Source organism: Erinaceus europaeus, chromosome 7, assembly GCF_950295315.1.
Source record: "Erinaceus europaeus chromosome 7, mEriEur2.1, whole genome shotgun sequence".
Classification (NCBI taxonomy): Eukaryota; Metazoa; Chordata; class Mammalia; order Eulipotyphla; family Erinaceidae; genus Erinaceus; species Erinaceus europaeus.
The window spans coordinates 43923229-43947572 of NC_080168.1; the positions used below are offsets into that span (position 1 = coordinate 43923229).

At 43.3% G+C, this 24344-nt stretch overlaps 1 protein-coding gene across 3 annotated transcripts in view; it reads right to left on the reverse strand.

Moving 5' to 3' along the window:
* ALDH1L2 (aldehyde dehydrogenase 1 family member L2) overlaps positions 1-24344 on the reverse strand; it is a 72103-nt gene that overhangs the window by 36593 nt on the left and 11166 nt on the right. For all 3 annotated transcript variants that reach the window (XM_060194319.1, XM_007533032.3, XM_060194320.1), the window contains 9 exons: positions 20980-21145; positions 17860-17961; positions 17590-17679; positions 14323-14457; positions 13775-13900; positions 11714-11805; positions 8158-8305; positions 6309-6428; positions 774-901 (listed from right to left, as the gene is read on the reverse strand). In XM_060194319.1, coding sequence (XP_060050302.1) covers positions 774-901; positions 6309-6428; positions 8158-8305; positions 11714-11805; positions 13775-13900; positions 14323-14457; positions 17590-17679; positions 17860-17961; positions 20980-21145 — 1107 coding nt within the window. The remainder of the gene's footprint in view (positions 1-773; positions 902-6308; positions 6429-8157; positions 8306-11713; positions 11806-13774; positions 13901-14322; positions 14458-17589; positions 17680-17859; positions 17962-20979; positions 21146-24344) is intronic.

The window sequence follows — 24344 nt, forward strand, 5'->3', positions numbered from 1 at the left end:
AGAGCACACATTACAATGCACAAGAACCCAGTCCCTACCTGCAGGAAGGAAAACTTCATGAGTAGTGAAACAAGGCTACAGGTGTCTGTCTGTCTCTCTACCTTTATATGTCCTCTTTCCTCTCAATCTCTTGCTGTCTTTATCAAATAAGTAAAAATAATAAAATTTTTTTTAAAAAGACAGACCTGGGGCCAGGTGATGGTACACTTGGTTGAGCACTTTTGGTTGTGCAAGGACCTGAGTTCAAGCCCCAGGACTCCACCTGCAGGGGGAGGCTTCACAAATGGTGAAACAGTGCTGCAGATGTCTCTTTTTCTTGACTCTCCTTCCCCTTTCTCTCTTTTTATTTTTTAAAATTTGTATTCATTTTTATTTAGTTCCTGCCACCAGGCTTATCACTGGAGCTCAGTACCTGTGCTGTGAATCCATCACTCCTGGAAGCCATTTTTCCCATTTCTTTCTTTTCTCTTTTTATTTGACAGGGCAGAGAGAAATTGAGAGGGGTGGGGGCAAGAAATTGGGAAAGACAGATACCTGCAGACCTGCTTCACCACTTGTGAAGCGTCCCTGCTGTAGCTGGGGAGTGGGTGCTTGAACCTGAGTCCTTGGACATGGTGATATCTGCATTTGACCAAGTGTGACTCCGCCCACCCACCCCATCCCTCTTAATTTCTGTCTTAAACCCTCCCCAATCACTTCCTCTCTGTTATTAAAAAAATAAAAATAAAAACATAGTTATATATTGAGTATGACCCAATAACCCCCAAGCATACCTGTACATCAATCTTCCTCTTTCTCTTGCATTCATTCTTCCCCATTCGCCATTCTCAAAAGCCTCTTTTGCTGCTGCTACAGCTTTGTCAACATCCGCCAAAGAAGCATAGGAAACTTTGCAGATTGTCTGTTTCAGAGAAATAAGAATAGGTTACAGATTGTTTATAAAGAGATAAGTATGCTTCTCAAAACTTAGTTGGTATGTTACTATACCCTGTAATCTTACAATCTTGTAGCCCACTATTAATCACAGATTTTAAAAAGGCTTGGCAAAAAAAAAAAAAAAAAAGGATGCTTTTTGAAATTACTAAGCCAGACAAAGTATTGCTTTAAAATTCAAATAATTTGGGGGTCGGGCAATAGCACAATGGGTTAAGAGCACATGACATGAAGCACAAGGGGACCAGTGTTAGGATCCCGGTTTGAGCCCCTGACTCCCCACCTGCAGGGGGTTCACCTCACAAGCGGTGAAGCAAGTCTGCAGGTGTCTGTATTTTTTAAATTTGTATATATATTTATTTTCCCTTTTGTTGCCCTGTTGTTTTTCATTGTTGTTGTAGTTACTGTTGTTGTTACTGATGTCATTGTTGTTAGATAAGACAGAGAGAAATGGAGAGAGAAGGGGGAGACAGAGGGGGAAAGACAGATACCTGCAGACCTGCTTCACCAATTGTGAAGTGACTCCCCTGCAGGTGGGGAGCCAGGGGCTCAAACCGGGATCCTTACACCAGTCCTTATGCTTTGCGCCACATGCGCTTAACCTGCTGCGTTACCGCCTGACTCCCGGTGTCTATCTTTCTCTCCCCCTTTCTGTCTCCCCTCCTCTCTCGACATCTCTCTGTCCTATCCAACAACAGCAATGACAACAACAATAATAACAACAAAGGTAACAAAGTCAACAAAATGGAAAAAATAGCCTCCAGGAGCTATTTGGATTCGTAGTGCAGGCACCAAGCTGCAGAAATAACCCTGGAGGCAAAATAAATAAATAAATAAAACTCAAATAATTTAATGATGTAAAGTAATATATCTGGTAACATCACTAAGAAAAGGAAAAGACTACCCTACAGCCCACCAATTCCTTACCTGGGGATACAGCCAAAGGAAACAGAGATACCTATCTAAAGAGACCTATGTACACCTATGCTCAGAGCAGCACTGTCTGTATCAGCCCAGACTCGGAAGCAAGATACCAGTGACAAATGAGAGTACAGGACAGTTGTGGTATATAGACACAATGAAATACTATACAGAGGTTAAAACAGATGAACTCATCTCCTTTGCCTCATCATGGATAGAACCTGAAGACATTGCATGACCACAGAATGTGAGCTCAGATCTACAGGGATGCAGAGATCACATAGGCTCCTAAGCTGAATATGGGCCCCAGATCACATCAAATTGATGGGGTTTCCAGTCAACAATATTTATACACTTTTCCCATATCTGGGAGCTACTCTCCTCCCTGATCCAGTTTTCCGGTCCTTTTTCCAGCCATGACATCATCTCCCCAGAAAATAACTTGGATCCACCTGCATATCAGATTTCAGGCTTGGGGGGGGGGGACTAGTATAGCCACAGGCCCTTTGGAATGTAACTAAAATATGCCTACTAGCTATCTACAGAACAGAGAGAAGCCCTTCCCCCCCCAACTCTTCATCTGCATTACTCCAGCCTTTAGGTTCATGATTAGTCAACAACTTGCTTGGCTTTATATGTTAATTCTCTTTTCAACCACCAGGTTCCAGATGCTAGCATGATACCAACCAGACTTTCCTGGACAGACAACCCCAACAATGTGTCCTGAAGCTCCGATTCCCCAGAACCTGGCCCCACTAGGGAAAGAGAGACAGGCTGGGAGGATCAACCTGTCAATGCCCATGTTCAATGGGGAAGCAATTAAGACCTTCCACCTTCTGCATCCCATAATGACCTTGGGTCCATACTCCCAGAGGGTTGAAGAATAGGAAAGCTCACAAAGTGCAAGGACAGGCATAAGGATCCTGGTTTGAGCCCCCGGCTCCCCACCTGCAGAGGAGTCGCTTCACAGGCAGTGAAGCAGGCGTGCAGGTGTCTATCTTTCTCTCCTCCTCTCTGTCTTCCCCTCATCTCTCCATTTCTCTCTGTCCTATCCAACAACGATGACATCAAGAACAATAATAATAACTACAACAACAATAAAAACAACAAGGGCAACGAAAAGAAAATAAATAAATAAATATTTTTTTTAAAGAATAGGAAAGCTATCAAGGTATCAAGGGAGGGGATGGGATATGGAGTTTTGGTGGTGGGAATTGTGTGGAGTTGTACCCCTCTTATCCTATGGTTTTGTCGGTGTTTCCTTTTTATAAATAAATTAAAATAAAATTTAAAAAAAGACAAATACCAGATCATCTCACTCATAGGCAGAATTTAAGAATCAAGGACAGAAAGGGAAAATACAAAGTAAAGCTTGGACTGGGTATGGTGTATTGCCCCAAACCGAAGGACTCTGGAGAAGGAGGGCAGGGAGAGGCGTGGTGAGGGCCTGAGGTGGGGGGCGGGTGCTGGTGCCTGAGGTGGAAAAGGACCCAAGTTGGGGTGAACATGTTGTGCTCACACCTATGATGGGGAAATGAGAAGTGGGACCCATGTGTCAACAACAGTACTGTAGACCATTAACCCTGCAACAAAGTCAGTAAATAAATAATGAAAATAAAGAAGGAAAATCGTTTAACATGATAGCTGTGAGTCTGAACCCTGGTATTTCTCAAGTCACACTGCACTGTTGGACACGTTTATACCTACTGCCCCTAAAAACTTAGGGAAACTGATTTTTTTTTTTTCTGCAAAAGCTTACAAAAGCAAAAGTTGAAAATATTTTTTCTTTTCTTTTTTTTGCCTCCAGGGTTTTATCACTGGGGCTCAATGCATGCACTATGAATCCACTGCTCCTAGAGGCCATTTCCCCCATTTTTTGCCTTTATTGTTACCCTTGTTGTCATTATTATTATTGTCATTGTCATGTATTTCTCCTCTCACAGAGAAATTCCTATCACCCGCCCAAGCTGGTTTCCGCCCAGGAAGATCTACCTGCGAACAAGCCCTGGCCCTCTCAACTTACACTGAAAATGGATTCCAGAAGAATTTAAAGAGGGGTGCTGTCTTTGTTGATCTCACAGCAGCCTATGACACAGTCTGGCACTGTGGTCTCCTAGTCAAGATCTCAAGATGCCTGCCTCCATGGGTGGCCAACACTATATCGTTTCTTCTCCAAAACAGAAGATTCCAGGTGCATCTGGGTGACAAGTCTAGCAGATGGAGACTTGTCTAAGTGGCCTCCCCCAGGGCTCTGTTCTGGCTCCTACGCTATTTAATATTTACATCAATGACCTCCCAGAAACTTCTTCAAGGAAGTTCATCTACGCCGATGACATCTGCTATGCAACTCAGGCATCCAAGTTTGACATCCTCGAGGAAACACTCACGAAAGACATGTCTCTGATATCTGATTACTGTAAAAAATGGCAACTAATCCCTAGCACTGCAAAAACGGTATCATCTGTTTTCCATCTACACCATGCCTCGGCCTCGCGTGAGCTTAATGTGCAGCTTGGCGATACGAGAATCCGGCGTGAAGCCCAGCCAGTCTATCTTGGCGTTACTCTCGATCGCACTCTGTCATTTCACGAACATCTCATAAAAACTGCAGCAAAGGTGAGCTCGAGGAATAACATCATTGCAAGACTGGCCAGCTCCTCATGGGGCGCGAGCGCTTCCACACTACGATCATCATCTCTGGCATTATGCTATTCCACTGCAGAATACTGTGCCCCAGTATGGTTCTGTAGCCCCCATGTCCACTTGGTCGATTCCAAATTATATTCCTCCATGAGGATAATTTCTGGAACCATCTGTTCCACCCTGGTTCCATGGCTGCCAGTTCTAAGCAACATCGCCCCGCCAGATATTCCTAGGGATGCGGCATCATCTAAGTTCATTTCCCACATCTACGCTCTGCCAATATACGCGGATATCTTCGCCCACCCTGTCCAACGCTTGATGTCTTGTCACCCAATCTGGTCCCCTATGCCTACACTGAACTTCTCTGTTCCAGACTCTTGGAAACAGAGTTGGCAGTCAGCTGAGGTAAAGAACAAACACCTCATCACAGACCCCTGCAAGCGTCAACCCGGCTTTGACCTAGCACGTTATGATTGGGCCCTCCTCAATCGCTATCACACAGGCCATGGCCGGTGCGCCGCTATGTTCCATCGCTGGGGAGCCAGAGACGACCCGAACTGCCCCTGCGGCTACAGACAGACTATGACCCACATAGTCAACGACTGCCACCTCTCCAGATTCAAAGGAGGTCTCGAAACTTTACATCAGGCTCAACCTGACGCTGTTGACTGGCTACAGAAGAAGGGCAAACGCTAGAAGAAGAAGAATTGTCATTGCTATTGTTGTTGGACAGGGCAGAGAGAAATTGAGAGAGGAGGGGAGACAGAGAGGGGGAGAGAAAAAGACACTGCTTCACTGTGGGTGAAGTGACCCCCCCTCCAGGGATCCTTACGCCAGTCCTTGAGCTTTGAGCCACGTGCACTTAACCCGGTAGCTGTGCTACCACCGGACTCCCTAAAAGTATTTTTTCATATGTATACATTTATTTATACACACACACACACACACACACACACACACACACACACACACGGTCACCAGGACTTTCTGGGGTTCCAAGCCTACATGATTCCACCAGAGGACTCAACTTTTTATCCCCACCCACCACCACTCCCATAGAAGGTAAGAGTCAGAGAGAGCAGAGACAACATAGCACAACTCTATTGTTTGTGATACATCCCCTTGCCACAATGCTCTAATGTCGTGATTGGGGATTTGAACCTGAATACGAGCAGGGCAAAGCTTGCACTCCACAAAGTAAGCTAATCCCCCCAGCCGCTCAGGTATAATTCTAAGTAGAGGCATGCCTCTAATGTGTTCAGGTATAACTATCTACCTAAAGTCACTCCAAATATCCACTCTATAAAAGAGTTTTCTGGGATTCAGGCGGTAGTGCAGCAGGTTAAGCGCAGGTGGCGCTAAGCGCAAGGACTGGCATAAGAATCCCGGTTCCAGCCCCAGCTCCCCACCTGCAGGAGGGTCGCTTCACAAGCAGTGAACCAAGTCTGCAGCTGTCTATCTTTCTCTCCCCCTCTCTGTCTTCCCCTCCTCTCTCCATTTCTCTCTGTCCTATCCAACAACGACGACAACAATAATAACTACAACAGTAAAACAACAAGGGCAACAAAAGGGAATAAATAAATAAATATTTTAAAAAGAATATTTAAAAAAAGAATTTACCATAGATCAGTACCAGAAACTGGTAGAAGAATTGAAGATTTGAAAGAAATGACTAGAGAAGATGTATGGTAAAATGCCCAAGGGCAGAGCAGGAGAAGAAAGCCACTTTTTAAGACCTTTAATTGTGTAAGTCTTGTTGTAAAGTGAGAGTCTGTAACGGTGGTCATTACACACACAAAGCGATTACTCACAGATCCGTCTGTTGGGTTGATAGTGTCATAGGTCTTTCCATCATCAGCATCAGAGAACTGCCCATTTATGAAACACTGATAGGGCATTTTGACCGTCATCTCGTTGACTTCCTTTGAAACCTGAAGCACATGAATAGATTCAAAAGAATGGAGACACCACCATCTAGTGGTAGCATCTATGAAACACAGTCATTTTCTTTTCAATGCTTGAAATCGTCTTTGCCAACAGGTTTCCTTTTACAGTGATGTCTCTTGATGTGTTCTTTAGCTTTGTTCCTCTCCCTTTTCACTTTCTTTCTCACAGAATTAAGTGTTCTTAACTGAATCCTCTACTACTAGCTAGCAAGGGACATGAGCCTCAGCTGTTGCTTTTTCAATAATAAACAGCTTCAAATAGTTACTGCAAGAAATAATTGAGATAATATATATTTTCACAGGACTCCATCGTTAAATGGTGCAAATTTTTTCAAAAACAGAAATTGATGATACTTTAAAAGAATAAAATAAAGGTGGGTGGGAAGGGGACTGGGTGGTAGTGCAGTGGGTTAAGCACACATGGCACAAAGCACAAGGACCAGAGCAAGGATTGGGGTTCAAGCCCCCGGCTCCCCACCTGCAGGGGAGTCGCTTCACAGGCAGTGAAGCAAATCTGCAGGTGTGTATCTTTCTCTCCCCCTCTCTGTCTTCCCCTCCTCTCTCGATTTCTCTCTGTCCTATCCAACAACAATAGCAATAGCAATAATAACAAATAATAACAGCAACAAAACAATGTGAAAAAAAATGGCCTCCAGGAGCAGTGGATTTGTAGTACAGGCACCAAGCCCCAGTGATAACCCTAACCCTGAAGTAGTTGAAAAATAAGGACAGAAGGGAAAACACAAAGTGGAACTTGGACTGGAGTCGGTATATTGCACCAAAGTAAAAGACTCTGGAGTGGCAGAGGAGGACCTAGTGGGGTTTGAATTGTTATGATGAGAACTGAGAAATGTTACACATGTACAAACCATTGTATTTTATTTTACTGTTGACTATAAACCATTAATTCCCCAATAAAAACATAAAGGAAAAGAATCTCAACAGACTTCAAAATATGATAAACTCAAAGAGGAAATCTTGAACCAAGCGGAAGAGAAGCAAATCATCACATAAAAGTTCAAAATAAAATGACTTAGTCTCAGGAACCCTGGAGGCAAGAGGCAGCAGGAAAGTATATTCAAAATTTGCCTCAAGAAGTAAGTGTCAACCCAAAATTCCATGTACCGTAAAGGCATCCTCCCAATTTTTTTTTAAAAAAATGATTAAGTCATTCCCAAGTAAAACCCAAGAGAACACACTGTTCTTTAAAAGTATTAAAAGTAATTAAAAGTATTAAAGTATCTAATACTTTAAAAGTATTAAAAGTGGTTGGGAATGCTGTCAATGTACACTCCTATTAGCTTATAGTCTCACAAATCACTAAATAAAACTTTTGTTTGTTTGTTTTTTGCTTCCAGGGTTATCACTGGGTCTGTGTGCACAACAAATCCATTGCTCCTGAAAGCCATTTTTCCCATTTTGTTGCCCTTGTTGTTACCCTTGTTGTTATCATTATTATTGTCATTGCTGTTGTTGTTGGATAGGACAGAGAGAAATAAAGAGAGGAGGGGAGACAGAGAGGGGGAGAAAAAGATGCCTGCAGACCTGCTTCACCGCTCATGAAGTGACTGCCTGCAGGTAGGGAGCCAGGGGTTTGAACAGGGGGATCCTTACACTGGTCCTTGCGCTTAGCACCATGTGTGCTTAACTCGCTGCACTACCACCCAATCCCCATGATTTAGGTTTTAAACACCAGTTACATAGTGATAGTTACATAGTCCACCACCAGCTCTTCTTCTTGGTCTTCCCCTCTCAATTTTCTCACGACCTTCTGGATGAAGTCTTCAAACTTGGTGGCCATATAGACATCTTCATTCTGTAACTGCAGCCCGCCACATTTCTGCCTGATCTCTTCAACCAGCCTTAAATTAAGAAACAGCTCTGATTACTTACATTCTAAAAAGGACCTGTTTCTAGTGCATTTGTCAAGTTGCTTTGAAGTCAGGCTTATGTTACATGCCTATTTATACCGTGTGAGATTTTTCAATGATAACAGGGGAATTGACAATAATAAAACTAAGGAAAATTGTCTTGGAGTACTGTGTCTTTTTTTGTTTGTCTGTTTTGTTTTCAATTTTACGTACAAGTGAAAAGAAAAGAAGGGCAAAAACAATCATTTGATTTCTTTTCTTTCTTTCTTTTTTTTATTATCACTAGGTTTAATCTGGAACTCAGTGCCTGCACAATGAATCCCCATGGTCACTTTTTTCTTTTCTTTTCTTTTCTTTTTTATTTGATGGGAGATACATTGAGAGGGCAAGGGGTGATAGAGGAAGAGAGAGAAAGACAGGCACATGAAACATTATTTTGCCACTCATGAAGCTTCTCTCCTCCGGGTGGGAGTAGGAGGCTAGAAGCCAGGTACTTGAACATAATGTATGCACTCAAGCAAGCGTACCATTGCCTGGTCCCAAGGCAAAAGCATCTTAATTACTTGTAAGCAAGATAAGAGGAGATTGCATTAGTTCTTTTTCTTTAAAGGCATTCAAGAAAATAAGAAACAAAGGAAATTTTCTAACTGTAAATATTATGAGAAATGAAAGTCATTTAATAGAATGTTTTCTCTAGATCATGCCTAAGAATAGTATCTAGTTGAGAGCCTGGAGGGGAAGCAGTGTTGAGGGTGTTTCTCTTCCTCTGCACTTCTCCCTCCCAACTTCTCTCTGTTATATCAAACAAAAAGATAGGAAAAATATATGTATCTGTATTACATCATTAATATAAGTGTCAACTAGATCCAAGCAGTCAATATAATTTGTGAACCCTTTTTCAATTCTTGGGTTTTTCTTTTTCTTTCTTTCTTTTTTTTTTTTTTTTTTTTTTTGCTGCACTACCAACCAACTTCCCCTCTTACTTTAAAAAAAAAATCTTTATTTTATTTTTGAGAGAGATGTAGAGACACACAGAGAGAAACACCAGAGCACTACTCAGCTCTAGCTTATTGTGGTGCAGGGGTTAAACCTGGGAATTCTTGGGTTTTTATTTATCAAAAGTTACAGTTGTTATCAGACATTTCTTGAATAGTAATGGTATGCCAGATAGAGGATAGAAAGTCTACCAAATGGTACAGTCAATCATTCGTTCTCTAAATGAAATTCGGTGACTCTGTAGTTAAAAATAACGTTACCATATGCTTATGGTAAGTTACACAGGAAATAGGTAATTCTTGTAGGAGTATCTTACTAGAAACAACAACAAAAAACGGCATTAATAGCACAGTACCAAATATTTATGTGAGCAAAAAAGTTACCAGGAACTTGTAAATCATAGTTGAGAAATCTGTAATCATAATTCAAACCAAATTCTTGAGTTCTGGTATTGTAATTTGTGTTTTAGATTATCACTTTTAGTTACTGGAATAAACACTGCATAAGTGAAAGGAGTCTATAGCCTCAGTGTCAAAACTGATATGTTCCTGATATGTAACAAGTGTTCAATAACTTTTGTCAAGTAGGTAAAAGGAAGAACCATCTGTTCTGCAAGAACATTCATTTGGTCAGCAAGAAGGTTTATGTCAAAGGAGTGAATTTTTTTTTTTTTACATTGTTTGGCTAGTGAATGGTCATAGTGTTACCACCAGAGGGGAAAAAATAATTGCTGGGCACTGAGGGAGGTTTCTACAACCCTGATCATACTTTTTTTTTTTTTTTTAAGTTTTTTGCTTGGTTTTATTATCTTTATTTATTGGATAGAGGCAACCAGAAGTTGAAAAGAAGAGGTATGTAGAAAGAGTGAAAGGCAGAGAGACACCTGCATCAGTGCTTCACCACTTATTATCCCCTTGCAGGTGGGGACCAGGGCCTAGAACCCTGGTCTTTGCACATTGTAACATATGCACTCAGTCAGCACCACCGCAACCTGGTACCCCAACTTTGATCTTTCAATCTCCCATGAGCCTCTGTAGAGAAATTCTGAAGATAGAGTGATTACCCTTCTTCTTGTAAACAACCAGGCAGTCCTCCTCCTAGATATAACTTAGGGATCAGTTTTCCATGTGGGGAAAGAGAGATAGGAAATCAAGATTTTGAGAGGAGTATAACCTGGATCACAGCATATAGAAAATTTTCAATGAACATTCTCACACAGAACTTCCCATTTCCAGTGTTTTGACAGCAGGAAATCAGTTAGAAAATGTTAGGATGTGTTTTATTTATTTATTTATTTATTTATTTATTTATTTATTTTTGCCTCCAGAGTTATTGCTGGGGCTCTGTGCCTACACTATGAAACCACTGGTCCTGGAGGCCATTTCCCCCCATTTTGTTGTCCTTGTTGTTACTGTTGCCATTGCTGTTATTGTTGTTGGGTAGGACAGAAAGAAATCAAGAGAGGAAGGAAGATGGGGAAGAAAAAGATAGACACCTACAGACCTACTTCACTGCTTGTGAAGCAACCCCCTTGCAGGTGGGGAGCCAGGAGCTTGAACCAGGATCCCTGAGCCAGTCCTTGTGCTTTGTACCATGTGCGCTTTTTGTACCATCTGCACTACCACCCAACCCTCATGAGGACATGTTTTAAAAGAAATAAATTTAGGGCCTGAATGGTGGTGCACCAGGTTGGGTGCACACTTTGCCATGCTCAAGGACCCAAGTTCAAGACTCTGGTCCTCACCTACAGGGGAGAAGCAGTATTTCACCTCTCTCTCTCTCTCTTTCTCTCTCTGTTTCCTCTTAATTTCTTTCTGTACTAACAAATAATAGAAAAATAAATAAAATGGGGGAAAAATGACTTTTGGCACAGAACCATAGTGATAACTCTGGTGACAAAGAGAGAGAAAGGAAGGAAAGAAGGTAGGAATTGAGAAAGATGTTTGACCATGGAAACAATAAAGAAAAAAAAAGAAAAGAAAAGGTAAAGTATGGCAAAGTACAGTTGATGGGTATGATATTATTATAGTGATAGTCAGGGAGCCGAGCGGTGGCCCAGCAGGTTAAGCACACATGGTGGAAAGTGCAGGGACCAGCATCCGAATCCTGATTTGAGCCCCCGGCTCCCCACCAGCAGGGGGTTCACTTTACAGTTGGTGAAGCAGGTCTGCAGGTGTCTATCTTTCTCTCCCCCTCTCTATCTTCCCCTCCTCTCTCCATTTCTCTCTGTCCTATCCAACAACGACAGCAATAACAACAACAATACTAACAACAATGACAAACAACAAGGTCAACAAAAGGGAAAAAAAAAGAATAATGATACTCAGAATGAAGGATTTGGGTTAAATTTTCAAAGTCCAATTCCCTGGTGGATGAATATGTGTCAGTGAGACTCTACTTTACCTGACAACATCCATTGAGCTTGCTCCAGATTTAAAGAAGTCCGTTGAGTCTTCAATAACAGGAACGTTGCTTAAAATTCCAGCCCAGATGACCTAAGTACACAAGGGAAACTCCCATGAGGGAAGTGCCCCATGGAATGAACACCAAGGTAAAAAGTGGCTGGTTCCTTAAGCAAAACTCTTTCTTTTTCATCATGGGTATATGAGTTGACAACATTTTTCTGTGTCTCTTTAAATAAGTTATAGCCACACAACTCCCTTCTTTTTTTTTTTTAATATTTATTTATTTATTATCTTTTGTTGCCCTTGTTTTATTGTTGTAGTTATTACTGATGTCGTTGTTGTTAGATAGGACAGAGAGAAATGGAGAGAGGAGGGGAAGACAGAGAGGGGAAGAGAAAGATAGAAACCTGCAGACCTGCTTCACCGCCTGTGAATCGACTCCCCTGCAGGTAGGGAGCCGGGGGCTCAAACCAGGATCCTTATGCCGGTCCTTGCGCTTTGCGCCACATGCACCTAACTCGCTGCACTACCGCCTGACTCCCCACACAGCTCCCTTCTAACCAGTGAATATGAGTGCAAGTGACTTTCACCTCCCATCTTGGTCCATGAAAAACCTCCCTGACATGATTCCCTGTGTCCTTTTGCTCTCTGGACAGTCTGCAATGAAGACCCTCAGATAAACTTGAATATGGCTGAGCCTGGGTCTCTGAATGACCCCATCCCTAACCTTCACACCCCAGTCTCTCCCTGGCCCCTAAACCAATTTAGAACTGCCTGGGATTATTTGTGTGGGTAGGCACAAGTTTTCATAGAAACCTGGGGTTGATTCTCAAGTGCAATTAATACAAACAGGAGAAGAGAAAGCCCCCAATCCCAGTACTTTTGGGCTGGTAGGGCCAGGTCCAGGACTGCTTCTGTTTTTCTTTCTATTATTAATGTTGTTGTTGTTATTGTAATTATTATTACTTGCCTCCAGGGTTATCGCTGGGGCTCAGTAATAACTACGAATCCACTGCTCTTGGAGGCCATTTTTTCCCCATTTTTTGTTATTATTTTTATTGTTGCTACGATGTTGTTGCTGGATAGGGCAGAAAGAAATCAAGAGAGGAGGGGAAGATAGAGAGGGGGAGAGAAAGACAGACACCTGCAGACCTGCTTCACTGCTTGTGAAGCAACTCCCCTGCAGGTGGGGAGCTGGGGGCTTGAACCGGGATCCTTACTCCTGTCCTTGCACTTTGTGCCATGAGCACTTAACCCACTGTGCTATTGCCCGGCCCTTATTATTGTTATTCTACCACAGTTATCACTGGGCTCAGTGCCAGCGATGAATCCACCTCTCCTGGCAGCCATTTCTCCTTTTTAAAATTTTTTTATTAGGTATGACAAATAGAAATTGAGAGGGGGAGGAGGAGAAAGCGAGGGAGAAAGAGAGATGCCAGTAGATCTGCTTCTCCGCTTGTGGTAACATGTGCACTCAACCAGGTGTGCACTGCCTGGCCCCATTATTTGTTTGTTTATTATTGCACTAGAATTATCTGTGGGCCGCAGTGCTTGCACAGTGAATCCATTACTCCTAGCAGTCATTTTTCCTTATTTGCTCTTTTGGCTTTTTTAAATATTTATTTATTTATTCCCTTTTGTTGCCCTTGATTTATTGTTGTAGTTATTGTTGCTGTTGTCATTGTTGGATAGGACAGAGAGAAATGGAGAGAGGAGGGAAGACAGGGGGAGAGAAAGAGAGACATCTGCAGACCTACTTCACTGCCTGTGAAGCGACTCCCCTGCAGATGAGGAGCCAGGGGCTCAAAGTAGGATCCTTACACTGGTCCTTGCGCTTTGCACCACGTGCGTTTAACCTGCTGCGCTACCACCTGACTCCCCTGCTCCTTTGTTTTTATTAGATAGGACAGAGAGGAGAGGAAGATAGAGAGGGAAAGAGAGAAAGACATCTGCAGCTCTGCTTCACTGTTCGTGAAGGATCCCTGTGCAGTTGGGAAGCAGGGTCTCAGACAGTTTCAGTTTTCTATGGTAACTGGGGAGGTGAGGCCGCCACACTCACCTTGATGGTCTCTGACACCTTCAGCTCTTCAGCTGTCAGCTCTACCACAGATGTCTCACCCGCTGAGAAGTACTGGGAGGCAGGGATCATTTTTCCATCTTCGAACTGCAGATTTCTCACCATCAGCTGCAGATCAGCCAGCAAACACAAATAAATGGGGGCTAGGTTTGCATGGGAAAAGTCTTGAATGTTATGTGGGGAAAAGAACCAACTTATTTGGGAATGGAGCCAAGATCATCAAAGAGAAGATCTTGGGCTCCCTCCTCTCAGGTCAAACAGGATGGCCACAAGAAGCCATGGAGAAAATCAACACAGCAGCAGAGGAAGGAAAGAACCCTTCCTCCAACCTGGGATGCAGATAACTCAGGCGTCACACACCGCCCCCCACCACCCCCCAAAAGCCAGAGCACCTTGTAGAAATATTCTCTTATTAGGGTGTGGAGCTAAAGAGCTTTCTAGTTAGCTGCATAAGTTATCTTTCAGCTTAACGGTAACCAAGATAACCAAGAAAATCATATAGCCCATAGGCAACTGCTTTGAACACTCACAGCTTTTCCATCATTACCAAAAAGAACAAGGCCATTTTTGGTAATGAGACCAGGCTTCGTGGCACCTTTGACTTCCAGTGGTTGCCCAGGAGGCACGGAGCTGTGCAGCAAGGACGAGCCGTAGAAAGTGACCACCTGGCAAAGAGATTGAGTCTGGGTTGTGGAATGAGCAAGTGGAGGTGCTTCACAGGGTGTGTGTGCAAGCAGCACCGAGTACAAAAAAAAACTGGGATTCAAATGATTGTTTAGAATAAAATCAGGATGCCCCAGCTGTCTGAGGAAATAGCACAAAGCAAGAGATGAGAGTCTGCAAGTGGCTGATGAACGAGTACAGGTGCTGACTAGCAAACAAGTTACAAAGCTTTCTCTGCTTTTAAAAATTACTCCCTATTTTTATGAGCGAGAGAGACCAGATTCTGCTCCAGCATATGTGGCCCCAGGAATTGAGCCCAGGCACATGAAAGTCCTGTGTACACCCTGCTGGGCCACCTCCCTGGCCACCAAGCTTTCTCCACTTACTACAGGATTATTCTGAGATTACAACCCCATTCTCTGGTGAAAATATCATAAGCCAAAACACATTTATTTGGTCAAGATTTTCACTAGAATTTCATGCCTGGAGAATTCTACCACTCCTGATAAACTCTTTTTATCTTTATAAGATATAAGGGGAGAAAAAGAGGGGAGAGATAAACTGAGAGATAGAGAGACACCACAGCACACTGCTCCACCATTTGTGAGGCTTCCTCTTCCCATGATGTTTTTATGTGGTGGCCAGAAGCTCAAATCCTGATTGCTGTGAATCGGAAAGTATGCTACCATGTGAGGTAGTCCCCAGCCCCCCAAAATGCATGTAGTACACTTAACCTACCAAATATCACAGTTTAGCCTACCTGAATTGAAAAATGCTTAGAACAGTTTACCTACATTTACCTAGAGCTGGGCAAAACATTTAGTATCACATACCAGGACCTGGATTCAAGCCCTCAGTCTCCACCTGCGGGGGGAAGCTTCATAAGAAGTGAAGCAGGGCTGCAGCTGTCTCTCTTCCTCTCCTCCTCTCTATTTCTCCCTTTTTAAAATGTTTTTAATTTTTTATATATACATATTTTTAGATTTTATTTATTTATTAATGAGGACGATAGGAGAGAGAGAAAGAACCAGACATCACTCTGGTACATGTGCTGCTGGGGATTGAACTCAGGACCTCACGCTTGAGAATCCAGTGCCTTAGCCACTGCGCCACCTCCCAGACCACTACTTTTTTTTTCTCTTTTTTAAAAAATATTTATTTATTTATTCCCTTTCGTTGCCCTTGTTGTTTTGTTGTTGTAGCTATTATTAATGTCATTGTTGTTGGATAGGACAGAGAAATGGAGAGAGGCGGGGAAGACAGAGGGGGGAAAGAAAGATAGACATCTGCAGACCTGCTTCACTGCTTGTGAAGCGACTCCTCTGCAGGTGGGGAGCTGGGGGCTCGAACCAGGATCCTTACACTGGTCCTTGCTTTGTGCCACCTGAACTTAACCCGCTGAGCTACCACCTGATAGCCTTTTTTAAAAATTAGCTTTTATTTATTGGATAGAAACAGCAAGAAATTGAGAGGGAGGGGGTGATAGAGAGGGAGAGAGACAGAGAGACACCTGCAGCACTGCTTCACCACTCCCATAGCTTTCCCCCTGCAGGTGGGGACCAGGGTCTCAAACTCAGGTCCTTGAGCATTATAATATATGTGCTCAACTACTCTCCCTTTCCATCTCAACTTCTCTCTGTCCAATCAAATAAAGAGAAGGGAAAAAAAATGTCTGCCAAGAGTAGTGAACTTGTCATGCAGGCACTGAGTCTCAATGATAATCCTGGTGGCAATAATTAAAAAAAAAAAAAGTTTCTTCCTGCTCCTCCCTCCCCTCCCTGTTCACCTACTCCTCATGCCTGTAGCTCAGGCTTCACTGAAGTCCTTAGAAAGTCCTTGACCAGGAGTTGGGTGGTAGCACAGCGGGTTAAGTGCATGTGGCGTGAAGCACAAGGACCAGCATAAGGATCTGGGTTTGAACCCCCCGCCCCCCCGCTTCCCACCTGCAGGGGAGTTGCTTCACAGGTGGTGAAGTAGGTCTACAGGTGTCTCTCTTTCTCTCCCCCTCTGTCTTCCCTTCCTCTCTCCGTTTCTCTCTGTCCTATCCAGTGATGACATCAGTAAGAACAACAATAATAACTACAACAACAAGGGCAACAAAAGGGAAAATAAATATTTTTTTAAAATTTAATGTTTTTTTTTTTTTTTAAAAAAAGGAAGTTCTTGACTATGGCTCTTGTGCACACTCCTGCCTTAGCAGCTTTGCCTCTTTACCTCAGTCTCCACTTGCTGGCTGCCTCCCCCAAGCCCAAGTACAAGCAGAGCACTCAGCCTTCCCCCTTTTTTGTTGCCCTTGTTGTTGTAGTTATTGTTATTGCTGTTGTTGTATAGGACAGAGAGAAATCAAGAGAAGACAGAGAGAAAGACACCTGCAGACCTGCTTCACCACCCATGAAGTAACCCCCTGCAGGTGGGGAGTCGGGGACTCGAACCAGGATCCTTACGCCAGTCCTTGAGCTTTGTACCTTGTGTGCTTAACTTTCTGCGCTACCACCCAGTCCCCAACAATCAGTCTTTCTAAGGAGCCTCCCTGAGCACACCTGTGTGTGGGCCTCAGTTCCAGCACTGCTACTGTGTCCTGTATATGCACCCACCGCTCTCCACCCAACAGTAGGCTCTGGGAGGCAGAGACTGATTTAGGATTATGGATAAGTGGGGGAGGTAGCATATTGGTTATGCAAAAAGACTTTAGGGGTGGGGGTAGATGGCATAATGGTTATGCAAACAGACTCTCAAGCCTAAGGCTCCAAAGTCCTAGATTCAATCCCCCACACCACCATAAGCCAGAGCTAAGCAGTGCTCTGGTTAAAAAAAATTAACTAATAAATAAAAAATAATATAATATAATAATAATTTTTTTTAAAAAGACTTTTAGGACAGAGGCTGCAAGGTCCCAGGTTCAATCCCCAGCACTACCATAAGCCAGAGCTGAATAATGCTCTGGCAAGAAAGAAAAAAAAGAAGCGAAGGAAGGAAGGAAGAAAGAAAGTCAGTCAGTCATGGATGCTAAGTGAAAAAAAGGGAAGCCTCCCCAGAGCTGGCCTCACATACCCAGAATCACACACCCTACTCAGGGCCCAGGAAAGAGGTTACACCGATGACATGGGAGGGTGTAACTGACCCCTGGCACTTGCCTGCCCGTTTATCTCTGCCCAAGCTCCAGGGACTTTATCGTGACCACGAATCCAGTTGTGTAAACCTTCAGCAGACTGATCCCAAGAAATCTAGAAAGGCAGAGAACACAGGCTGTGAGTCTGGAAGGCAAAAGAAGCATTTCTGTCCCTCAGGGATGGGACAGACCGACAACAGAGACCAAACTTTGGGGGAAGAGATGGTACAATGGTAATTACTTACACACAGGGAACCATGAATTTTGAGCTGTGTGACTGAGATGCCATAAATACCTTGGCATTTTCCTTCTTCTGGATCCCTTCATATGTTGCTCCTTCTTCTGACTGGGGAACTCGAGGAGCTTTGCCATCTGCTATAAGCTGGACTGCTTCCACCTACAGGCACAGATATGACCCATGTTACAGCCCAAATAGACTACAATGGTGAGGTCTGTTCCTGCTCTGCAGGAAGACTGTATGTAAGTGATAATAATGGCCATTTTATAGGCCCAGCTAAGTATCAGAAACTGGGAAGTTGCTTTCTGTAAAATAGCTCCTGCTGGGGACAGAAGGGTGAGGCACTAGGTTGAGCACATGTTACAATACCCAAGGGCCCAGGTTCAAGTCCCTGGGCCTCACCTGCAGAAGAATGCAGGCTTCAAGAGCAATGAAGCAGTGCAGTATGTTTCCCTCCATCTCTCTCTTTCTCTCTCTCTCTATATATTTATATTATATATATATTATATATATATATATATATATATATATATATATATATATATATCCTATATATATCCTTCCCTGTAATTTTCTCTCTGGCTCTATCCAACAAATAAGTAGTTTTTTTTAAAAAATAGCTCTTGTGTATAGCATGCCCATCCTGCCAGGTGAGTTTTATTATTCCACCTTTACAGATGAGGACATAGAGACTTAGAAATGTCAGACAACTAGCTCAAGACCCCAGAGAGAGCTTGTAGGCTTACATGCTTAACTACCTGCCCACAGCAAGCACAATATGCTTTACCATATTGTGGTAAATTATAATATTATATAATATTGGGTTTACCATATTGGCCTACTTTTTTCAGGCAGAAAGAGAGGCAGAAGGAGTGAAGGGAAAACCACACAGCACTGAAGCTTCCTCCAGTGCAGAGGGCCAAGCTCAAACCCGAGTCATGCACGTGACAAAGCAGCTCACTATCGAGGTAAAGAACAAACACCTCATCACAGACCCCTGCAAGCGTCAACCCGGCTTTGACCTAGCACGTTATGATTGGGCCCTCCTCAATCGCTATCGAACAGGCCATGGCCGGTGCGCCGCTATGTTCCATCGCTGGGGAGCCAGAGACGACCCGAACTGCCCCTGCGGCTACAGACAGACTATGACCCACATAGTCAACGACTGCCACCTCTCCAGATTCAAAGGAGGTCTCAAAACTTTACATCAGGCTCAACCTGACGCTGTTGACTGGCTACGGAAGAAGGGCAAACGCTAGAAGAAGAAGAACTATCCAGGTGAGCTTTCTTGCTTGCTTACCTGCTTGCTTCATTTATTGGACATAGACAGAGAAAAATCAAGAGCAAAAGGGGGAGAGAGAGAGAGAGAGAGAGATGCAGCACTGCTTCACTGCCCATGAAGCTTTCCCTCCACAGGTGGGGACTGGTGGCTTGAACCCAGGTCCTTGTGTGTTGTAACAATGTGCACTCTACCAGGTGTGGCACCGCCGGTCCCACAGGTGAGTTACTGAATATCTTGCAGGCCCTGACAGCCATGTTCAAATAAATGTCAAGCTCCCTCTTTGTGATTCACTGGAAATTTCAGAAGCAGAATTGAATAATGAGTCATTGTGGGCTATTTCTTCTATTCATTAGGATGATTCTAGAAAATGACACAGTGCTATATGGAAGGAATTCAACTTCCTTTCTAGTCTGGGGTACGTAGAATTTCTTTTGGAAGTCAAAATCTGTGAGCTTGATTGCCTTTGTGATGGATTCTGTATTCTCTCCTGTGCTAATGTTCTTGTCTGCCTTGAGCTAAAAAAGCCTCCCCTCTTCACTGGGAGGTCAATGTGAGCTCAAGTTATAAGATTTCTTCCTAAGCACTCATAGCTGCTAACCAGTCTCCCCAGGAGCGCGCATGCGCGTGTGCATGTGTGTGTGTGCGCGTGTGTGTATTTTGGGGTGGGACAGAGGGAACCTTCCGTGAACAGGGCCAAGTTCACTACTACTTCTTTCCACCTTCTTCTAGCTGTGGTGTTGTCAGATACAGGATTCATGCTTGAGCCAATGCCCAGAATACACACAATGCTATCTTGATGGCAATTATTTATTTTATTGTTTGTTTGTTCATGTTTTTTTTTCTGCCTCCAGGGTTATCACTGGGTTTGAGTGCCTGCACTATGAATCCACTGCTCCTGTGGCCATATTTTTCTGATAGGACAGAGAGAAATTGAGGGAGGGAGCAGGGAGAGAGGGAGAGAGACAGAGAGACACCTGCAGACCAGTTTCACCACTTGTGAAGTGACCTTCCTGCAGGTGGGGAGTCGGGTCCTCGTACCAGGATTCCTTGAGCGGGTCCTTGCCCTTTGTAGTATGTGGACTTAACCCAGTGTGCCACCGCCCAGCCTTAATGGCAATTATTTTTACTGAGTATATTTTATAATGCCAAGTTTGTTGGCTCTCTCTTGTGTAGCCTGCTTTCAAACATTTTTGAAGGAAGCCCCAGTTCTCTAGCACAGTTTCTTTCTTTCTTTCTCTCTTTCTTTCTTTCTTTTTTTTTGCCTCCAGAGTTATCACTGGGACTCAGTGCCTGCACTATGAATCCACTGTTCCTAGAGGCCTATTTTTATTGGCCTTGTTGCTGTTATTATTGTTTTGATTATTGTTATTATTGCTGGATAGGACAGATAGAAATCGAGAGAGGAGGAGAAGGCAGAGAGGGGAAGAGAAAGAAGACACTTGCAGACCTGCTTCACCACTTGTGAAGTGACTTCCCTGCAGGTGGGGAGCCAGGGGCTCAAACTGGGATCTTTAGGTTGATCCTTGCACTTCACACCATGTGAACTTAACCTGCTATGCTACTGGCCCCCCTCTAGCAAAGTTTCTTAAGCTTCAGTAGGTTTCTTCAGAATCATTACAAATAATGCTTGGAGGTTCAAGTGATTGACAAGGTCAGTGAAGCTGTTCGATTACTATTTCATCCAACTGATAGGTGTTCTGTGAAGAACAAGGCAGTTCATCTGTACACCCTAAGTATTTCACCTTGTTGGTGAATACAAAATTCAATTTTGCTTTTCAGTTATATATTTTCACTTAAAAAAAATATCTACGTGGGTAAAATTCTCAGTAAATGAAAACCACTTCCCAAAACTGTAAAGGTTTTCTTAGTTCCTTATAATGCATAACTATACTGACCATGGCCTTGATCCCTTCAGGAAAGAGAAATCGGTTGTAAAGGGCATCCACAGTGTCACTGGGCTCCACTTCACATGATCTCTGGAGAAGAATGGGGCCTGTGTCCAAACCATCATCAGCCCAGAAAACAGAAAGCCCGGCTTTCTTATCTCCCATAATCAAAGTCCTGTGAAAAGAAGAGCTTTGGTTTAAGATATTAGCTAACCGAATCATCTAGTGATGAATTAGAGATTAGTTAGAAGCAATGGAGCATAAATTAACAGTGAGAGTACATAATGGTTCTGCAAAAAACTTTTATGCCTGAGTCTTAGAAATTCCAGGTATTAATCCCCAGCATCACGATAAGCCAGAGCTGAACAGTGCTCTGGATAAAAAAATAGTAAGTCTGTAACTATCCATTGTCTTCTTGAACCCCAAGACAGCAGGAACCTCACATTTCCACTACAGAGCCTATATTTCCCCCAGTCCTGGAACCTTAGGGTGGGGATCACTTTCCTGCATGCTACCAAAGGATCAAGTTGAATTTGCTCACCTGTTCTAATTCCTGCCTCACACTTAACCCTATAGGACACAGAGTAAGATAATAGAAGGCAAAACACAGTGGACATTCAGTGGAATAGAAAAAGGGAAACTAGAAGTCGGGTAGTAGCGCAGTGGGTTAAGCGTACTTGGTGCAAAGCACAAGGACTGGCATAAGGATCCCTGTTCAAGCCCCCAGCTCCCCACCTGCAGTGGAGTCCCTTCACAGGCAATGAAGCAGGTCTGCAGGTGTCTGTCTTTCTCTCCCCCTCTCTGTCTTCCCCTCCTCTCTCCATTTCTCTCTGTCCTATCTAAAAAAAAAAAAATTAAAAGAGAGAAACTAATTCTTGACTTAGGTGTTATAATGCAGGAGAAATATCAGGGGTTGAATGAGCTCTAGTTGGTCTATGTTAACAGTGGTAAAAGATGATTGATTCCTTCAATTATTTACATTTGTGCTCCTTGAAGCTTGGCTTAAGAGGAAATACTAGCCTTACAGGAAGGAGCCCATCACACAAACAAAAAACTGTATACATGGGCATATGCAGATAGAGTCATATCAATCAGAGAGCAGGAGATTTGAAGTATGAAGTGCTCCGTCAATCATGTTCATATTCATTTTTACTTCTCCAGGCAACTGATAGAGCAAAAACTCAAATCAACCTGGTTGTCTTTCTTTTAAAAAATATTTTATGGGTGTCTAGCGGTAGTGAAGCGGGTTAAGCGCATGAGGCATAAAGCACAAGGACCGGCGTAAGGATCCTGGTTGGAGCCCCCAGGTCCCCACCTGCATGGGAGTCACTTCACAAGCAGTGAAGCAGGTCTGCAGGTGTCTATCTTTCTCTCCCCCTCTCTGTCTTCCTCTCCTCTCTCCATTTCTCTCTGTCCTCTCTAACAACGACATCAATAACAACAATAATAACTATAACAATAAAAAAACAAGGGCAACAAAAGGGAAAATAAATTTTTAAAAAATTTTATTTGTTTATTTAATTAATTAATTTTTACCAGAGCACTGCTTAGCTCAGGCTTATGGTGGTGCAGGGGATTGAAACTGGAACAATGGAGCCTCAGGCATGAGAGTCTCTGCATAACGATCATGCTATCTACCACCCTGTTATTTTTCTCATTCTTCCTCTCCCATTAATAAATAAAAAATATATTTTTTAAAAGACCTCAACCAGTCAATATTTAGAAAAATGGAGAAAAATGGGGGTATGATCAACCTGTCAATGCCCATGTCCAGCAGAGAAGCACTTACAAAAGCCAGACTTCCTACCTTCTGCATCCCATAAAGATTTTTGGTCCATACTCCCAGAGGGATAGAGAATAGGGAAGCTTTCAATGGAGGGAATAGGACACAGAACTCTGGTGATGGGAACTGAATGGAATTGTACCCCTCTTATCCCACAATCTTGTCAATCATTATTAAATCACAGAAAGGAAGGAAGGAAGGAAGGAAGGAAGGAAGGAAGGAAGGAAGGGAGGAAGGAAAGTTGATCTGATGTTATCCAGAGCCTTGGCCTAATGATTCTGCATGTGGGAACAAGCAATGTGAAACGAAGACAAATGAATATTTACTTGCAGCTATTGATAGGACTATTTCTTTTTTTTTCTTTTTTTTTGCCTCCAGTGTTATCACTGAGGGTTGGTGCCTGTACTACCAATCCACTGCCCCTGTGGCCATTCCTTCGATTTTTTTTTTTCTGGGGGGGGGGGAATAGGACAGAGAGAAACTGAGAGGGGAGGGGAAGATAGAAAGGAAGAGAGATAGACACCTGTAGACCTGCTTCACTGCTTGTGAAGCAACCCCCCTGCAGATGGGGAGCCGGGGGCTCGAACCAGAAACCTTGAGCCAGTCCTTATGCTTTGTACTATGTGCGCTTAACCCAGAACGCAAACGCCCTGGTCCTCGATGGGACTATTCCCATGAGCTGTTCATGTACTCAGCATAGGTTGCATGCCCCCAATACTGAGAGGAATTGGAAGGTGTACTGGCCAAGGAGAGAAAATGGGAATGCGTCTTTTTGGTATCTGGCACCTACATACACCAGGCACCATTCTGGACGGCAGGAAATGCAGCAGTAAAAATGTCTGCCCATAGCCCCATCCTCAAGAAGCTTAGCAGGGCAAGACAAGCAACAAAAAAGACAGTCTCAGACAATTCAACATTTCCTGAAATGTAGTTGATTTTATTTTTAAAAAAATTATTATTTTTTCAGTTTTTATTCCCTTTTGTTGCCCTCGTTTTATTGTTGTAGTCATTACTGTTGTTATTGATGCCGTTGTTGTTGGACAGGACAGAGAGAAATGAAGAGAGGAGGGGAAGACAGAGACACCTGCAGATCTACTTCACTTCCTGTGAAGTGACTCCCCCGCAGGTAGGGAGCCGGGGCTCGAACCAGGATCCTTATGCCGGTCCTTGCACTTTGTGCCACAAGCGCTTACCCAACTCCTGAAAGATTTAAAATAAAATTTAAAGAAAATTAAAAAAATAAAATAAAAATTTAAAATAATAAAGCAAGCTTTAAAAAAAAAGTGCAACCAGGGAGTCAGGCGGTAGCGCAGTGGGTTAAACACACACGGCACAAAGTGCAAGCGCCCCGATTAAGGATCCCCGTTTGAGCCCCGGCTCCCCACCTGCCAGGGGGGTTGCTTCACAAGCGGTGAAGCAGGTCTGCCAGTGTCTTTCTCTCCCCCTCCTCCTTCTATTTCTCTCTGTCCTATCCAACAACGATGACATCATCAACAACAATAATAACCACAACAATAAAACAACAAGGGCAACAAAAGGGAATAAATAAATATTTTTTAAAAGGCGCAACCAGTAAAGCACACAAGTTATC